General features: G+C 42.9%; 2 protein-coding genes across 11 annotated transcripts in view; one reads left to right on the top strand and one right to left on the bottom strand.

The window, feature by feature from the left end:
- The window catches only part of Upk1b (uroplakin 1B), a 29,040-nt gene extending 17,512 nt beyond the window's left edge, over positions 1-11,528 (top strand). For both annotated transcript variants that reach the window (XM_005071486.4, XM_040750815.1), the window contains exons 6-8: positions 2,988-3,167; positions 6,923-7,006; positions 10,661-11,528. In XM_005071486.4, the coding sequence (XP_005071543.1) occupies positions 2,988-3,167; positions 6,923-7,006; positions 10,661-10,711 (315 nt within the window). In that variant the 3' untranslated portion in view covers positions 10,712-11,528. The remainder of the gene's footprint in view (positions 1-2,987; positions 3,168-6,922; positions 7,007-10,660) is intronic.
- Positions 11,529-17,006: 5,478 nt separating this feature from the next.
- Positions 17,007-19,356, bottom strand: part of B4galt4 (beta-1,4-galactosyltransferase 4) — a 28,913-nt gene continuing 26,563 nt past the window's right edge. For all 9 annotated transcript variants that reach the window (XM_013114599.3, XM_005071487.4, XM_013114598.3 and 6 more), the window contains one exon: positions 17,007-17,913. In XM_013114599.3, coding sequence (XP_012970053.1) covers positions 17,781-17,913 — 133 coding nt within the window. In that variant the 3' untranslated portion in view covers positions 17,007-17,780. The remainder of the gene's footprint in view (positions 17,914-19,356) is intronic.

A 19,356-nucleotide genomic window follows, 5' to 3' on the forward strand; every position in this document is an offset into this window, starting at 1 on the left:
CATTGCCCAGCTTTCACTGGGGTTGAGTCTCACCATTATATCCTCCTCATTCATGTTCTAAGCATCCTGCCTTGGATGAGGATTCGAAAGCCACATGGGGACTTAGACAACAACTGCTCTCTCGATTCCTTGTCTTCTGCATCCCACAGATCTCCTCCCCTCATCTCAGACACCTTCTTCCATGGCCACAGCCAGCATGTCGCCACCAACAACTATGCCACCCACCTTCTGAAAACCTTCTATAATTTCCTTTATTTGCTCTAATATCCTCATTTCATCATTTTATTCCATTAGAATAAATTATTTATTCATCTAGTTTAATTCTCTAGTTAATTGTCTGTGTTTTCCTTTCCTGTCACCCTTCATGCTCTCTTCCTGCCATCACTCTCTTTGGTCCTCTCCTTTACTCCATTGTGTGTCTGTTTTCACTAGTCTTCCCTACCCAGCCCCTATGGAAGTGAATACAGTTGTTTGTCCACTCCTCACCTAAGGGCTGGATACTACTGAGGAAAGCCCCCCCTTGTGCTAATTTAAATGTATGACTATGAAGCTCAAAAGGGCATTCTCTCTTTCCATATGTATGCTTTGTTACTACTGTATACATTTTCCTTTCCCCTCTGCCAAATTCCTCAGCAATGGCTGCTCCTCACGCCTTAAGAATACAGAAGCAAACGTATGGAATTCATCTCACTTTGTTCTTCCACTGTCTGCAGCGAAGCCTCTTCACTAGTGACAGACTGCCCCACACCCAAGTGGCTCCCATCCGAGGTCCTCTGCCTTTCTTCAGGCTACTCGGCTCTGACTCACCAGTTCTCTCTAACGTCAGCCTACAAGAACATCTTCAAGAGCTCTTGTCCAAAGTTCAGCCATTATTCTGCTCCACTTCTGTTCTGTTTCGTGGCAAATGACAGAAGAGAAACCTCTACCTGATGTTTCCATTTTCACACTTTTCAGCTGCTTTTATCCAACTACAATTGACTTCTTACAGGACATAACCCACAGTAACAAGTTCCTTCCATTCTACCTACCTCAGTGGCCATGTTACTATCCTTATTTTTACATCCGTCACCTTGAAGACCCCTTCTTAGCCTCCTTTATTGAATTTTCACCCCTTTCCCAACTCAGTGTTAGAGTGAAATGAAGCTCAGTTCTGGAGCCTTAACTCTTTCTGTCTACTCTTACTTCCTCATCTGAAATAAAGCTGTTCAAATGCCACTTATTTCCCCAAGAATGCACAACACAAAACACAGAATGGAGGGCTGGAGAGAAAGAACACAGAATGAGAGTTAGAGAGATAGAACACAGGATAAGGGTGAGAGATATAAACACAGGACGAGGGTTAGAGATATAAACACAGGACGAGGGTTAGAGAGATAGAACACAGGATGAGGGTGAGAGAGATAGAACACAGGATGAGAGTGAGAGATATAAACACAGAACAAGGGTTAGAGATGGACACAGATGAGGGTGAGAGATGACACAGAATCAGGGTGACAGAGATGGCACAATATGAGGGGCTGGAGAGATGGCTCTGTCAATCAAACATGTGCTGCACAAGCTGAGGTCCCCAGCACCTATATCAAAAGCTGGATGTGGTGATGTGTGTCTGTGATGCCAGCGCTGAAGAGGCAGAGACAGGAGTCCTGAAGCTCACTGATAAGCTCCAGGTTCAGTGACAGACCTTGCCTCAGGGAACACTGTGGAGAGATTGGCAAAGACACCTGATGTCAAGCTCTGGTCTCCACATGCACTCATACACACACATGCATGCACACATTTATACACACACCACACACACACACACACACACACACCATAGAATGATTCTTTTTCCTGGTTAACTATTTCCTATATATAAATGGCAAAATTTCACGCTAATTTATTCTAAAAGTTGGGGGAGGCCTGTAATTTTTACTTCCTTCCTGACACATTTTAGCAGAATTTATGATAAGGAAAGGGCACAATATGGATTTAACAGCCTCTATCTCCAGTGTGTTCAGAGTTACCAGAGCAATGGATGTGTGTCTACTGAACCCCCTTTCTTATTTAGAGGGACAGTAGTGTGCCACCAGGTCTGAAATATTTTTCCAGTTTACTTTCCTCTTTATAAAACAAGTACACCAACAGGAGTTGGTGGCGCACACTTTTAATCCCAGCACTCAGGAGGCAGAGACAGGTGGATCTCTGTGAGTTTGAGGCCAGCCTGGTCTACAGAGTGAGAACCAAGACAACCCAGGACAGTCAAGGCTATGCAAAGAAACCCTGTCTCAAAAAAATGAAATAAACAAAACTAATGCATAATTACTCTAGTAAAATGTTACAAATAAAAATAATTGCTAATAATTTCTTTACTACTAAAACTTTTCATTTTATGATTTTTAAATGATTATACATCTCTTGTGTTAATGTATCTTGCTACAAATATTAATAATAATAAGAGTTTACTATGAGCTAGGTGCTGTACCAAGTACATTAATTATATTAACACACTTGGCCCTCACAAAAATTCTATAAGGTAGGTTCTGCATTTATTTCAAATTTATTGTCAAATTATATAAGCCTTAGGGTAGTGGTTCTCAACCTTCCTAATGCTGCAACTCTTCAATACAGTTCCTCATGCTGTAGTGACCCCCAACTATAAAATTATTTCATTGCTACTTCATAACTGTAATTTTGCTACTGTTATGAATCATAATGTAAATATGCGACCCCTGTGAAAGAGCCAGTTCACCTTCAAGGGGTCATGACCCACAGGTTGAGAACCACTGCTCTAGAAACTTACAGTACTATGCCCATTAATGGTTGGTAAAATAATAAACATAAAAACATTTTGGAAACTTAGGATGACCTTGAGCTTCTGTTCAGAAATAATTTAATAATGTAAGATATGGTATGTTTTCTAGTACCTTCTCAGTGTCACCTGCTTGTGGCATTGATGACTTTGGTATGGGCCATAAAGATAACATGTGTCTCTTATCCTGTGGCAGGACCATTGCTGTGGTGTAAATGGCCCATCAGACTGGCAGAAATACACCTCTGCCTTCCGGATGCAGAATAACGATGCTGACTATCCCTGGCCTCGGCAGTGCTGTGTCATGAACAAGCTTAAAGAACCTCTCAACCTGGATGCTTGCAAGCTTGGAGTGCCTGGTTATTACCATAGTCAGGTGAGTCCCCTCCCCTCGGAAGACCTAACAGAAAGTGCACCTGTTCTTTATGAAGAAAATGATAGTCAGCTGTGAGTACTGTGGTAAGGGAGTCTACACATTTCTCCTGTACCTCATGTTACTATCGCCTCTGTGAGTGCTCGCTTAGAATTGCTGCAATTTTAATTTTAGTAAAATTACTGCAACATGAGGATTTCTGTAGTACAAGCCAACTTGGTGACCATGAATACAATCTGTGTAATGTTTAGAACTGATTTTTCTGAGAAATATTTGCATTAGGCAAAGGCTGGCAAAATGTAAATTGGAAATGTTGCTATACAAAGAAAATAGTAGTCAGTTCCAAAGCAATGGCAACTGCTGAGGTCAGAGGTGATGAAGGGCAGTTTTTAGCAGGAGTAGATTAGTGATTTGGGATGAAATGGCTTACATACATATGGGTTTTATCAAAGTGCTTCTGCGCGGGTGAAAGTGAGCTGCTGGTGAGCACAAAACACTTACTGAGGTCTTCCTGAATGCCAGATGTTGTGTCGTGTGCCACACAGAGACTACAGTGCCTGGAGTCAGAAGTTGGTGCTGACTGTGCTTTATTGTCTACACATGAGCGAGAGATGCTAATCAGACCTCGCCCAACCTCACACAATTAGTAAATGACTGTCAGGCTTCAACTCCAAGCCACAGAGCTTGAAAGCACAGAAACCATGTCAATAAAGGCTTGGAAGTAGTTCCCCAAAGTGTTGGTCAGCTCTCTCAGACCCTGTAACCAGCCTCAGCTGACACAGCACATTGAAGCCCTCTGCTGTGCTTTGGAAGTAGTCACTGTGAAGAAGCCCAGCAGCATGTCAGTCTGTCAAATAATTGAGAAGCATCAGGCTTTTTCCTACAGAAGTAAATGCCACAAACCATACATTTGGAGTGAGGGACACCACTGTTACACCTGGCAGGGTACCTGGACTACAATTGGAGGCATTAACTCAAAAAGGACATGGGAGAGATACGGATGACTTGGTAGCAGTGTCCAGAGCAATCCTCACTGAGCTTTATAGCAACCTTGTTATGGCATTGTTTTAGTTAGTTATATTCGGGCTATAATAGAAATTAAATTCATTCTTATAATCATTATAAAATTCAGCTATCACTCAAACTGCTCATAAAATGTTTTCAGCATGTCCACAGTAGAAGTGGCTCATGCAAACCAGTCTTTACTGAATTATAATCATGGGCAAACAGTGTCATCTTTCTGAAATGGACAAAAAAGGGCATCCACCTTCCACTTACTGCATAGCCTTGTCTTCCCCCGTACAATACATAACACTCCAGCTATGGAAATCTACTAAAACCACTTACTCAAGCTTAGATAGATGAGTTTGAAGGGGAAACACAAATTAACTCTTTTCCTTTCGATGCTTTGGGACATCCATCTTGGCACCTTCCTTTGACCTTATCTGACTTCGGTGTCTCCATCTCCATTGCCAGCCAGCTGAACCACAAGCATCAACCGTCACTACTTAACCCCACTCTTCAACCAAGTTCCCAAGTTCTGACATTTCCTCCTCTGTTCCTTTGTCCCTTTGCCCCCCCCCCCAATCTCACTCATTCTTTACCCTGAACATAAGCAGATCTATCAGTCTGACTCTCCCTATCTTCATCCTCCAGATTCCCACACATCCCCACTTTCTGACACACAGGGGCTGCTAATTCCACACCAGAAATTCTTTGCTATACAAGAAAACAACCCTCCCACTACCTACCATACTTTGCTGTTGCTTTTGCATTTACCTTGTCCGTAAATTTCTGTGAGCTACCTTAAGGACTGTACCACTTAGCTCTGTGTCTTCAGCACTTGGCATAATGCTTGGTACAAGGCAGATGCTCAATAAGAGCTTGGTGGGTAGATAAATGAATGAAGGAGTGGATGACTCCCCCCTTTCAAAACCATATTGAAGCTGTTCAACACTTACAATGCACCAAGGTGTTGCTGCAGCTATAAAAACTAACAAAACTAGGAACGTCAGCCTAACTATAATAAGTAATGAGGGACATCAACCAGAATTCCACATAGCAGGTCAAACACACACACACACACACACACACACACACACACACACACACACAGAGAGAGAGGGGGGGGTTCATCGGCTTTGAAAATGCTACGTGCAAATCCTAATGACTTTATCTCAAGAATATGAATATATACTCAGAGAGTAAAGTCCCAATAAAATTATTTGCATCCTAGAAACTCACTAATGAAAGGAAAAACTAGGGATTTTGACTTTGAGTCCCACAAAGACAAGAGTCCTTTCTAGCTTGCCCCAGCTACGTGCCCAACTAAGGACCCAGCACCTGGTATAAATTGGCTCTTACAATAGTATTAGATTAATGATTACCTCCCAAGATATTCAAAAGCATGTTCTGTTTTCCAAGTAGAAATTGTAATCACTACTTAATATCCTTCATTAAGTCTGTTTTTTCTTTGTTCTTTTGGTCATTCATTCATTTGTTTAAGATAGGATGTCATTCTGTAGCTCAAGCTTGCTTTGAACTCTTTATGTAGCCCTGAATGGCCTTAAACTCATTATTATGTAATTAAGACTGGTCTTGAATTTATAATCTTCTTGCTTAAGCTTCCTGAATGCTGAGATTACAAACTCTTGTTCTGTAAATTATTATTAGGTACCTACCAGATTCCAGACACTCATTCTAGATTCTGGAATTCAACAATTAGCATAATAAAAACATCTGCCCTTTTGGCTGTTGCAATCTATTCTAGATGACAAATAAGGAACACACTGCACACAGATAGACAAATTCCATGTAGTGGTAGTGCTAGGAGTGGACATAGGCAGGCTTTGTAAATGGCATAGGATAAAAGAAGGCTGCCTCTTCCATGGCTGCCCAGAAAGCCTTTGCTGAGATGTTATCTGCAGAGTTCTGAATTAAGTGAGGAGATGGGGGAACTGGAGTGTTAGGGAACACTTCTAAGCAAAGAAGCAGCCCATGCAAATACTAGAGCATTGTTAGCATTGTTAACTCATCAAGGAGACAAGCCTGACAAAGCCAGAATGTTTGTGAGATGCCTAGAAGGGATGGGTAAATGTAAATCTAGTGAGTGGACTCAGATGTGCCGGGTCCTGTCCCCTGGTTATCTGAATCAGTACCACGGGAGGAGGCCCGTGCGTGTTTCGGGAGATGGGTTTACCCCTCAAGTAGGCCCTGGAGGAGCCAGAGTGGTACAAGGAAACACTCAGGAGTGTTTGCATTTGTAATACTTTTAAATAGACCCTAAAGGATTTGCTTAAGTGTTGAACATTGGATAAAGAAATTAAGGAAAATTCCAGGAGGTTTCATTTGGGCATCCCGTAATGTATAGAGTAAGTGAGAAAACTATCGAAGTACAGGGGTGGAAAACAACATGTGTGTGGCTTAAGAAGGGGAGGACACCAATCACGGGAGACAGAAGAGCATCAAGTGCACACCTGTAGCCCCTGGGTGGAGCCTAAACCTCCTGGCCAACCTAGGATATAGGATAGCTGGTGGAATCTGGGAACAAATCTAGCATGCTTGCCTCTGAACCTTTTGGTGCACAGAATCTGCCTGGCTTCTGCATTTCCTGGATGTTCCCTGTGATCCCTAAGGTTATGGTAGACTCCCTCCGATGGGAAGTCTAGCATTGTGTGCTTAACTATTACTCCGACAGCATCAGTTCTTATCTCTGCTCTGGGCTCTCCACATTAATGTAGCTCATGCCATCTTCCCAGGGCTGCTATGAACTGATCTCGGCACCAATGGATCGGCATGCCTGGGGAGTTGCCTGGTTTGGATTTGCCATCCTCTGCTGGACTGTGAGTACCCTTGGCACATGTTTTAGTTCAGAGAGGAGCAATAATGAGAGACCTTGAGAAGGATCCTGGTTATTTCAACTACCCTAAAAAGCCTGGAAACCAAATCTTGCAGTCAAGGTAGTCAGGAGACTTCTAGCATCAGACGAAGGATGATGAGCTCCCTTGAGGTGTGGGATGTCAACCTCCCTACTAGGGAAAGGATGTGACTACTATACACCCTTCTTCTGGATGCCCCAGATGAATCCACCTAGTCTCCCTGGTGAACTCCAGCTGTGCCACACACTGAAGTAATTCATTGCAACTAGACTTCAAGGCCCATTCAGTTACCTCTCTGGACAGCTCCTGCAGCCCAACATTAGTTGCCTAGCTCCTTCAATGGTCTCATCACTTGCTGCTGCCTTTCTGTGAGGCACACACAGTGAGCTCCAGCTCCCAGCCCTGGCTGCACATTGAAACCTTCTAGACAGGCAGAGCCTGTATGTATCACTCTGTAGGCTGTTCAGCTGATCCTATGGTTAGGCTGGGCACTTTGTTTTACTTTGATTGTGTTTGTGCTTTGATTTGGCAATTTTTCTAGATGATTCTAAAGTTCCCTCACAGCTGAGAACCATGATATTAGGGAAACAATCCCAAAGTTTGATACTGGTTACTCTTGAACACCTTGAAATATGTTAAGGATTCAAAAAAATTATTTTTCTGTGTGGCCAGTGTCTATTGACATTTACTTCCTCTAAGAATAGTTACTGAAAAATTAAATATTTATTAATTTGTTTTAAAATAGGACACTAAGCCATTACAATATAATCCTGAAAGGAAAAGAATAACTATTTTACAAAATGAAAAACTCATGAAGTATTATTGCTTTGCATATTCCTCCAATCCTGTCGAAGTCCGGCTTCATAAAAGCTGGGTTTCTCATATGTCTTCCTTCATTCACTCTGTGCTAACATGTCACCAGTGTTGAAGGACTGGAAGAAAGTAGGTCCTCCATAACAGTGTGGTTAAAAAAGGAATATTTGCTGAAAGAGAATATCATGAATATTCCTTTGAAACTATGTGCCCATCTCTGTAAGCTTCTTCAAGATCAACTGCAATATGGGGTCTGAAACTAGATTAATGAAGAACTTTTGTGCTATTTGCATAAATCTTCGTTCTATACCTAAGCCTATAATATCTCAAACTGGCTGTTTGGGGAAATGCTGCCTCATTATGTTTCCTAACACTTGCAGGCGTTTGTTGATTTCTATATGTGACAACAAAAGGTCATATTTATTAATTCTGTCACACTGGAAAAGATCTCAGATAGCATACTATCAAACTCATGGCAATGTATCAGTTTTCCAGAGATCTGATTTTTGCCTGAAAACTCAAATTTATTATTGGCACCATACATGGTCAAGTGTTTTCTATGAGGTAACAGATCAATTCAGTAAATTTTGAAGAAAATATCTGCCCAAATATCCAAACTTAAATAAGTGTAGTTACTTTTCTTAACTTTTTTTCAAATAAAAATGGTGTTTCAAGAAAAAATAGGTCAGTGCATAGCCAATTACATATGTGTTTTTCTTTTGCACAACTGTATTTCAATATTTCATGGGATAGGATATATTGTTTATCATATGGAGTATTAAAAAGAAAGGTCAAAGTACAATACTATTAGCAGCTTTGGCCGCTCCATGGAGGATGATCAGAGATAAAACTTCCTGCTTCTTCCTTTTCTCCACAAGTGCACAGCAGTGCAGAACACCATGAGAACTAACGCAGTTCAGTGACTCTGCCTCGACTCTCCCCCAGACTTAGCAGTCTTACCTTATGCTGATTTTGCACCACCAGTGCCCATGGAAAAGACACTGAACAGACAAATGAAGTCCTTTTCCTTAAATATTCTTGACCTCATTGGCCCCCGAAAGGTGTCTGTGTATTCCGCTTTGAAAAGTGCTGAGTGGGAGGGTATAAAACGAGGGAGAAGAGAGAAAGCTGTTCCTTCAGGAAGTGTTTTATGATCACTCTCAGGAGTTCATCACTGTTGTGAACCGAGGTCCCTATGACATGTCTGATGCTGCTAGAGGCAGAGGGCCGGCTCTTCTGTGTTCCCCAGTACCCAGCATAACACAGAGTAAAGGCTCAGTAAGCTATTCAATCAATTTAAATGACAACAGAGGAGTGTCCATTTGTGCTGTGCTACCAGGAACTATAGGGCATCTAAAGGATTTGAGGATCCTAGGGTTACCAAGTAACTATACACAAGTATCAAATTCTAAATTATAGATAGTGTAAAACTCCTGTAACTCAGTAGAGGGGGGATAAGAACCAGAGATGTTGAGGTCTGCTGTGGATGAGACACCATGTCCGATGGTCTTCATATGAAAGCCCCTCGAGAGCAGTAGTAGGGTGCCCAACAAGGAGCCATACTTGAGAAGAACTCCTGGGCATAGCCAGTTCACTTCTGTTCACAAAGGGCTCCCCTGTTCTCAACCTGTGGGTCATGACCCTTTTGTAGGTCATGTATCAGATATCCTGCATATCAGATATCTACATTATGATTCATAACAGAGAAAAATACAAGAATATGAAGTAGCAACAAAATAATGTTGTGGTTGGGGGAAACACCACAGTATGAGGAACTGTATTAAAGGGTCGAATCGTTAGGAAGGTTGGAAACCACTGCTCTAGAGCCTGTTGGGTTCTGTGTCTTTGGGTTAGTTACTTCCCTGTGCTTCAAATTCTTCAGAGAATTTTTAAAACAATTGTGTCTGATGCATACAGTCATAATAAACATTAGGTCCAGTTATTATTTTATTGTCTCCCTCACAGCTCTAGATCTGAGGTAGAGTGGGAAGGTATGAAGTTTATTTTACACAGAGACTGGAGCTCAGGAAAGTACAACGGCATGGCTAGATCCCGGGGAGTGGATGGCAGATCTGGGGCAGCCCAAATATTCCAACTCCACACCTGAGTAGAGGTATTCTTCAGGAACAGTCACTCACGGGGGCAGGCATTTTAGGAGGAATGGTTTCAAGATAGAAGGAAAAAGTGACCCAAATGGCTGGAGGTCTAGTTCAGTTTGTGGAGCACCTCCCTAGCACGCCCAAAACCCCAAATTATATCCCAGCACTAAATAAACCAAGTATGGTTGCCATGCCTATAATGCCATTACTTGGAAATTAGAAGCAGAGAAGTCAAAAGTTCGAAGTCATCCTCAGTTACGTAGCAAGTTCAGGGAAAGCCTAGGCTACATAAGATCCCATTGCAAAAATAAACAAATAAATAAAAGTCAGAAAGATAAATCATCTATGCAGTTTCTAACTAGAAACAGGAACACAGGAGAGTATTTAGCTTTGGTAACAGGAAGGAAGAATTTTTCCAAGGCTATGTCAGTACAGAATTGAAAAGAGCATTTGAGAAGTCAGAGACAACTCAAGAAGTGGTGGGCATGTGAGGGAGGGAGAAATTGCTGAGTGACAGATTATAAGCAATGCTCCTACGTGGGATGGACACAGCAACAGCTGGCCCTTAAGATTACTGTCACCTAAAGTATTGCTAAAACTCCTTGTCACCTAAGTCTGAACAAAGGAATTGTCGTTTTATATTAAGGTAGATGTTTTAAAATCCTGTCTTAATCATTCATTTTCCTTTTTCCCATTTTAATTCTAGTTTTGGGTTCTCTTGGGTACCATGTTCTACTGGAGCAGAATTGAATATTAAGCACACAGTGTCCCCGCCATACCTCTTTCCTCGGATGACTCTGGATTTGGTGCTGGAACCTGCTGTTTCGTCACATGCCTTCTGTGTGCTCCACAATGACATGCTTTTCTCACTCAAATGCCAGCTCAGGTAGAAGGGGCTTCCTTTCGGCTCTCGGGTTGTGCAGTCCTCAGTGGAAATAGTTCCCATCCTTGTCTAACACTCTGCAACATATTTATACACTATGAGACAGAAATTTTGGAGAATGGAGATGACTCTAACTCTGTTTATGTTTAATGTGGGTGCACAATGACATTCAAAGGAACCTGCCTCACCATTGTAAGCTGTATTGAATAGCATTAGAGAAGGAAGCCCATATCTCTTACTATTTATTCAACCTTGTAAGGCTTTCATGTCACTGTAAAGACTGGGTGAGAGAGAGGAGAGGAGATTACAGAGTTGTGCCTCTATCTCTGGTTCTGCTATAGCTTCTGTCCACACTAGTGGTGGTTATGGCATAGCCACCACCTTTGGGACAATCCTTCATTTTCATGGAATAAGTATACAGACTTCCTCTCTTGCCCTGTAGAGTGACATGCACTTAGCAACTTCATTCTCAGTTCATTGAAAGTGTGTAATCTTTAGGGACATTGGCACTGCCCATTTTACATCAGCTCAGTCTTTGCCCTCAAAGGTTTCTACGTGGAGATCCAAGCCAGCTATTAGAACTAGTGATTTATAGGGAGTTTTGTTTGCTGTCAAAATAGTTTGGTCCTGAAGGAAGTCCGAACAACTCACCATTGTTTGCTTGCCTATAAATAAAGAAGCCCATAAAACATGCACGTTCATTTTGTTTGATTTCAACTGGTCCTGCTTGAGTCTAACAAAATGGGGTTTCCAAAGTAAGAGCCCCAACTGTGGCGGTTAAAGTGAAAGAAGTGGGGACACACACCTGTGGGTTCCTGCTGGCTGGTGCATTGTCTACGTGGACAGGAAATTGCTGGAATTTTCTCATTTTTTCTTTTCCCTCTTGCTACATTGACCTTTGAAGCTATTGCTCCTCTATGCTAGGAGGCAACATATGTGATGATAACAGCCTGTGTTCCTTATGTAGAAAACACACCCATCACTTAGGAACAGTCAACCCAGGCACTGGAGGTCCTGCCTTACCAGCTCCCTGTGGTTATGCAGAACACTGTGGCAGAGGAACAGTCAGAAAAGATGAGTGGACTCCCTTGCAGCAGAAGCCTGCCTTCTCTGATCCCCAGCACAGCTTGCTGCCAACCCTCTACCTGACTTTGTCTCTCTGAAAAAGGCATCTTGGGTGCTAGGATAGCACCTGCACTTCGCACAGAAGATCCTCTGTGTTTCTTAAATGTGGAATTAAACTTTCTCCCTATCTTTCCTGTCTGATGGTGTGTGTGTGTGTGTGTGTGTGTGTGTGTGTGTGTGTGTGTGTGTGTGTATGTAGTGCTGGGGACTGAACCATACAATCAGGCGGCCAGAGCTTAATGATAAGGCTAACCAGACAGCATGACCTTTCTGTGTTGCAGTCAATAAAACTTGCCCCAGACTTGTTTGGGGTTTGGTAATAATTGGTGGACAGGCCTAATTATCCTGTGGCAGCACTGTCTTTCTTTAAGACAGTGGTTCTCAACCTGTGGGTCACAAACCCTACAGGAGTCATATCAGATATCCTGCATATTAAATATTTACATTATGATTCATAACAGTGGCAAAATTACAGCTATGAAGTAGCAAAGAAATTATTTTATGCTTGGGGGGGGCACCTCACCATGAGGAACCTTATTAAAGGTTTGTAGCACTAGGAAGGTGGAGAACTATGGCTTAACAAGGCCACACCCACTCCAACAAAGTCACACCTACTCTGTGCATGCTAGGCAAGCAAGCACTCTGCCCACTAAGCGGTATCCCTACCTCCTGGTGTCTTTTGCTTTCCACCCTTAACTAGGTTTCCCAGTGGGCTCCGCTAGATGAGTGATTATTGCCCAACCCTATCTCTGCCTTCCCACTCAGAGATTTCAGCTCCAAAATGCTGTCTGTTATAAATCCATCATCTCCTTGTGACTGGATCTCAGCTTCAAAAGCATTGTGTAGAAAGTTCCAGCTCAATTACCCACAGGAAAAGGCGTTGTTCCTCTCCAAACCAAGGAAGGATGGTGAGCCCAGTCACTCAAGTGGCTAAGGGCAGTGCATAAGAGGTACAAGCTTTAGTCTCCCTCTGCAGCTTTGTGACATTTTCAGGCCTGCACTGTGACTCCCGTGACTCCTCCCTTCAAGTCACCCAGCAGTTCCTTCACTGCTGCTTCTCACTTCTGCCCCCACGACTTTCCCTGGTGCCTCTGGCTTCTCTCTCCTCTTCAAGCTCCTGGGGCTGGAAAAGGGGTGGTAAGCCTCAGGCCTCAGGCCCCAGCTCAGCAGGGTCCAGGCTCAGCCCTTCCAAACCAGGAAAAGGAGACCAGAGGACTTGGCTCTGGGGAGAAGGAAGGTTTCTGTCCTTGAGAGCCACCCAGACATGCCATCTGTGAAACCTTCCTTTTCTCAGTCATTAGCCTGTCCACCAATTATCACCAAACCCCAAACAAGTCTGGGGCAAGTTTTATTAACTGCAACACAGAAAGGTCATCCTGTCTGGTTGGCCTTATCATTAAGCTCTGGCAGCCTGATTGCATTAACTTCAAAGCAGACTGCTTGATTTGTCAGCCCTGGAACCAGAATCAAGAATCTATTTCTGTTTGAACAGAACAGATGCTCTCCAGCTATTCATAAGCAGTATATAAACTTGAAAACCTACTGCCTTGTCTAGCCCCACCCCTACCTGTCTGATTGACAAGCAGGGCTGTGGTAGGAGGACTAGAAACTAACCACTAATGGGCTTCCTGCTATAAAGGATTGCTCTCCATCTGAATCTCCTTTCTCCTTCCTGCTTCACCTCCCTTGGCTTCTTATCCATTCCCGGAGACTAAGGCTAGGGAACATCCAGCAACCACCAGATAAGCAGTTGAGTCTGTTTTCATGCATGTTTAACTGGAGGCTCAAGTGGTCAGATAAAGATAGCCAGAAAAGTCTTTAACTCAGAACAGGGTTAGCATAGCCATGCGGGTTCTTTGAAAGCAGTGGACCCTTCTTGCTCTTGAGGACCTTAACTGGGAGTGAGTGCTGTGGTCAGTACTGTGGTAGTTTGTATAGGAGTGGTTCCCATAGGCTCAAATGTTTGAATGCTTGGTTATTAGGGAGTAGTGCTGCTTGAGAGAGATCAGAATGTGTGACCTTAGTGAAGTGGGTGTGGCCTTGTTGGAGTGAGTGTGGCCTTGTTAAGCCATGGTTCTCCACCTTCCTAGTGCTAAAAATCTTTAATAAGGTTCCTCATGGTGAGGTGCCCCCCCAAGCATAAAATAATTTCTTTGCTACGTCATAGCTGTAATTTTGCCACTGTTATGAATCATAATGTAAATATTTAATATGCAGGATATCTGATATGACTCCTGTAGGGGTTGTGACCCACAGGTTGAGAGCCACTGTCTTAGAGAAAGACAGTGCTGCCAACATGTGAGAGATGTGCTCACCCAGCCTTCCTCCAGTCCACAGCCCACATGCCTAGCAGTCAGGTACATGCACATTCGTACGCACACATGCCTAAGTGATAACTAGAAAGTAACCAAAGGGTGTGATTCGGTAGTACAGCATTTCCTAGCATGTGTGAGGTTCAGTACCATTAAAAATAAAGCAAAAATAGAGAGACGAGTGGTGGCTGAGTGATTCAGAGAGCTTGCTGCTCTTACCAAAGACTCATGGTTGGTTCTCAGCATCCACATCAGGGGCTCACAACTGATTGTGCTTCCAGTTCCAAGGGATCTGACACTCTCTTCTGGCCTCTACAGTCACACACACACACACACACACACACACACACACACACACACACAGAGTTTTTTTAAGAGACAGAAATTGACACAGAATAAGCATTCAGTTGTGTTCTACCCTTCACTGACTTTTCTAAGCTCCTAAACTACAAACTTAGACACATGCACACTCAAGGCTGAAGACATACTTGAATTTTCAACAGTTGTCAATAGTCCCTTTGCCTATTTAGATGTGTTCCTGGAGGTGGGACTTCTGAGTCACTCGCATGAGTGCATTTTGGAGACCTGTCTTTCTCAGCAGACACCAGTGATCCCTATACTATAAATGATGAAAGTGCAACAGTTTAAAGTATCTTGGCAAATGAGAACTTGATTATTTTCTATGTTACAGCATATATTGACGGCTCTTGGTAGGAATTGTGCTTCTATCAGACCTGGGAGAAAGTGGAAATCATGAGTCTAGCAAAAAACGTCTTTCATCTCCTTCAGGAATCCATTCATGGAAAATGTGGGCACCTCCAAGAAACAGATCCAACTGGGGTATAGGAAGAAGTGTGCGTGATGGTTAAGGGCCAAATAAAGGGGTGGAGAGCAGATGAACACTTGAAAGTCATTGTGGGTGTCCAGAAGATACCAAACTCTGCAGTAGTCATAACAGGGATATGGATTCAGGAAAGTTACCCTCAAAGAATGAAGCCCCAATGAAGACAACACAGAATAAACGATCAGATGACTTGAGTTTGGGCTTGACTCAGTCTTGCTCAACTGTGAGATTTCTAGCAATTGCCCATCTGTTCTGGGTCTCTACCCCTTCGCTTAGCCCTGTAATCTCAGGAGATTGTATAAAAACATTACCCCTGTAGGAACCACAAGATTCAGTGCCAGTTCAAGAGATTTTTAAAAAGGGAATTAAAAACTGTGCAGCAACCACTTATGACCACAGGAAGTTTCAATGCCCAAACAGCCAGCACTCATAGTTCTTGGCAACCATGGGTAGGCATATCTACCTTTAACATTCAAAATGTGTGATGCTATGGACTGAGTGTGACCAAATACATATGCAGGCATGGGTAGACCATAGCAATTAACAAGTAGGTACCCAAGAGCTCCAGCCCCTCACTGGGCTTTGAACTAACTGCATGAGCCAAATGGCATAAGGGTGACATGAAGGTTACCTTCACCTCAAGAAATATTATAACAAGTTATGCATTGTAAGTTTTCCTGGTTGAAAGAATTAGCTGAAGAAAAGTCAGAGGCATATTTCAATGGTTCCCAACATTTTGTTAATTCAGATGCCTATGACTAACAACAAAAGGCAGGGGGTTTCTATACAACATTCACTATATGCTGCTTCCATTAAGAAACAGAGTCTCAAATCCCCTAACACAGCACTCTTTCCTGGTACCCTCCCCAACCACTTTCAGAGACCCTCTGCCCCCAACCTTCAGACCTTCATCATCAAAGGAAACAGGACAAAATACCAAAGTCTCTGAGGAAAGAAAGGAAGTGGGAGGGGCTTTCTCACTAGCATACGCCACTACCAAATCTCCCAAGAATACGACTCCTTTTATAAGATTTGGCACGAAAGCAGGAAAACCATGAGTATGGTTTTGTTAAATGAAGACGGAAAAAAAGAACAACTTTTACTTCCTATGCAGAGTTATTGATAAACCAGACTATCCCTAAGCAAACCTGCCAAGCCTATAAAAAAAAAAAAAAAACTTTCAAATTCTTCTTCCTCATTTGGTGGTGTTCACTCCAGGCCCTTCCTATCCTTCTTCCTATTTGGCAGGATTAGGTACTATTTACCCTTACCAACTGAGTATGGTGGTGATGCAATGAGAGGCCCTGGGATGCAGCCACATGATATTTACAAACATCTGTGTTTGTATCTTCTTACTACTCTGACTCAGAAACACAATGGTTTCTACCCCCTTCCTCCCATTTCCCCAACACCTTTGTCCCCTCCCCAGCGAGCTCAGCAGTGGTGGAGCCTTCTCGCTCAAGTCTGTCTAGGTTACATGTCAGCACCACAATCCTGACATTATTCCAAATGACAGGCCCTGTCCCCTCAAGGACCTCCTGAAGCCTACCTGAGCACCAACTAGCCAGGAGCACTCCCAAAGCCCTGCAGTTCCCACTTCTGACTATGAAGGACACACGGTGGAATGAAAACAGGAAGAATTCAGAGAGGCCAGGGAATAAGGCTGAGAGTGGCTTGATGCAGTTGGCTGTGGAGGCCAGACGCATAGGATCCCCTGAAGCAGGCAGTTGTAAGCTACCCCTCGAGGGAGTACTGGGAACCAAATTCAAGTCCTCTGCAAGAGCAGTACCCTGCTCTTACCTGCTGAGACATCTCTCCAGTCCACTGTTTGGTTTTGAAGATGTTTACAATTAGAGGTGCTGAAATGAATAAACCTTAAGAGCCGGAAGCTTTTTCATATTTTACTACAGAGGTACTCTATAGATGTATTACAGTCATTATGTAGCTTATAAACCCATCATTCATATCCTACGTGTACAAAATCATTTTATTAAAAAAAAACACTTTAAAAACTAGGAGGGGGTGTGTTCTCTGAAGAGGCTGGGTACATTCAAGGTCGGATGGCCATAGACTGGAAGGTGTTCTGATGAGGAAGCGTCCACCACAGAGGATTAGGGGTAGCAGCCGGCACAGCCACTGAGGCCAGTTCACGCCACACTCCAACTTAGCCACCTCTTCATTGTCAAGTTGGTGGCATCGGATTCTTGACTTTGCTCTGCTTCTCTATGGCTTTCTTCTTATCCAGAATCCACTGTTTCACAGGATACGTGTATAACAGAAACACATCTTAGTACCTTTATATCTTAGACCTAGCAATTCTGGTTCTCTAAGATACTTGGGAATTTTATTCCCCAATCTTTAATCTCATAATGAATGAAGTCAATCCTTCAAGGACACGGTTCTCCAGCTGCCTTCATTGCATCCTTCAAGTATGTGCATTACAAAGTTTCACCACCATGATCAAAACAACTAAGAAAGCTGTCTTGCTATGATGGTTCTACATTCTACATAACCAAGAGCTCTGCTGAGAAAACACAAGATGGAAAAATTTGGCCTGATGATTAGCTGGAATGAGTTCATAACGTGTAACTACTATGCAAGTCTCTAGGCCAAAACTATTATTATCAAATCATCAGTTCTGAACATCATCCAAAGATCCAGGTCACACACCAGTCCAGAAATCCACTGTGATGTTAGTATATAAAGGATTGTGCTCCACAGAGAGTAATCTGTAAGAACAACTCGATAAGCCATCTGTTTTCCAGACCCGTGATACCTGGTGTAACAGCTTCATCCTAAAAGGAGCAAGCGAGAATGATAAAAATGAGAACACAGCACCAATCTCCACTGCTTTTTGTCCTGCTCCAAAGTACAACACAAGCTTTACAATTTACTACCCCTATTGAGTTTCCCATTACAAAAAAAAAGTTTTCCTCAGTGAATAGGCATTAATGACAGCTGTGTATTTGTGGATCAAACCCTATATCAGGCCCTGGACCAAAAGTGGAAGTTTCCTCCAATGGCATCCCATATATAGGGCAGAGGGGCTACAAGAACCATTGATAGAAAAGGGGTGTGTGCTGCCCACTCTGAACAGGTCCTTGACTGAGCATCAGAGGATCTCTGACCATTCCACTACTGTGAGAAGAAGGCTGTCTATAGACAGGAGGGTACATAGCTTTCATAAGAGTCTCAGAAACTGTGTGTGTGTGCGTGTGTGCATGCAGGAGGATAAATTAAGGGGCACCTTATTTCCTGAAAGAGTCTATGGAGGAGCATGGAGAAGGTCAGCTTCACTGAAGCTTAAAGATATGAAATTCACCAAATGAGAAAGCGAAGAAAGGATGCTCTAAGGCAAAGACTACTTGGACATTGGGCACAGGTGAACAAAAGGACAGAATGCATTTGAGAAAGGCAATCCACCCCTGTGGTTGGAACTGAGCAACAGGAGCAGAAAAGGGAGCATTGCAGAGTTCTCTAGGAGCTCAGCCATGACAATGACAACACCGGTGGAGATCAGAAGCACAATGGGGAGCTATACAATGTCCAAGGGGAAGAAATACAGTATGGTTTCACTTACACACAGTTGAAAATGTGTAAAACTATTTCTTATTTTATTTAGGAATATAAACATGTGGAAAACAATAAACCAAGGAACAGCCTAAGGAATTAGCATTATGACAAATAATTATCACAAAGTTCAGGAAAATGTCACCTAGGGCAGGGGTGGGTGTGAAGAAGAGGGTGTGGCTTTAGGGAGGCCACATGGATATACCTCAGGGGTCTGTCTGGGTATTAAAGCACTTTACACTTTTCACACAATTTATATGCATTTTCTTGGAAATATCAAATAACAAACAGGAAAAAATACACAACTATTGATACAGATTGGAATAGCATAGAAACATCTCTTCTTTTGGAATTGCAGCCCCTAACAAAAGAGTTAAAAGATTTTTAACATGTAGAGATTAATAAAGGAGCAAAAAAAAATCTTGAATACAGCTTTTCAAAGGGGAAAAATCAGAACAAAAAAACAAATTTCTTCCATCAGAGCCATAGCGTGTTTATCTGCCAAAGTTCCTCAGTGCAAAGGCCAAAGCTGGGCTGGAGAGAATAGGACAAAGCTGGGGCATCACCTGTCCCCAAAGCGCAGAGCAGGAAGCTCCCAAAGAGCATCCTTGGGACTCAGGAGACAGCTTGAAGCACTCTAGCTGGTCAAAGTCAAAGCCACCTTGTTG

This window comes from Mesocricetus auratus, unplaced genomic scaffold (genome assembly GCF_017639785.1).
Source record: "Mesocricetus auratus isolate SY011 unplaced genomic scaffold, BCM_Maur_2.0 Super-Scaffold_100008, whole genome shotgun sequence".
Classification (NCBI taxonomy): Eukaryota; Metazoa; Chordata; class Mammalia; order Rodentia; family Cricetidae; genus Mesocricetus; species Mesocricetus auratus.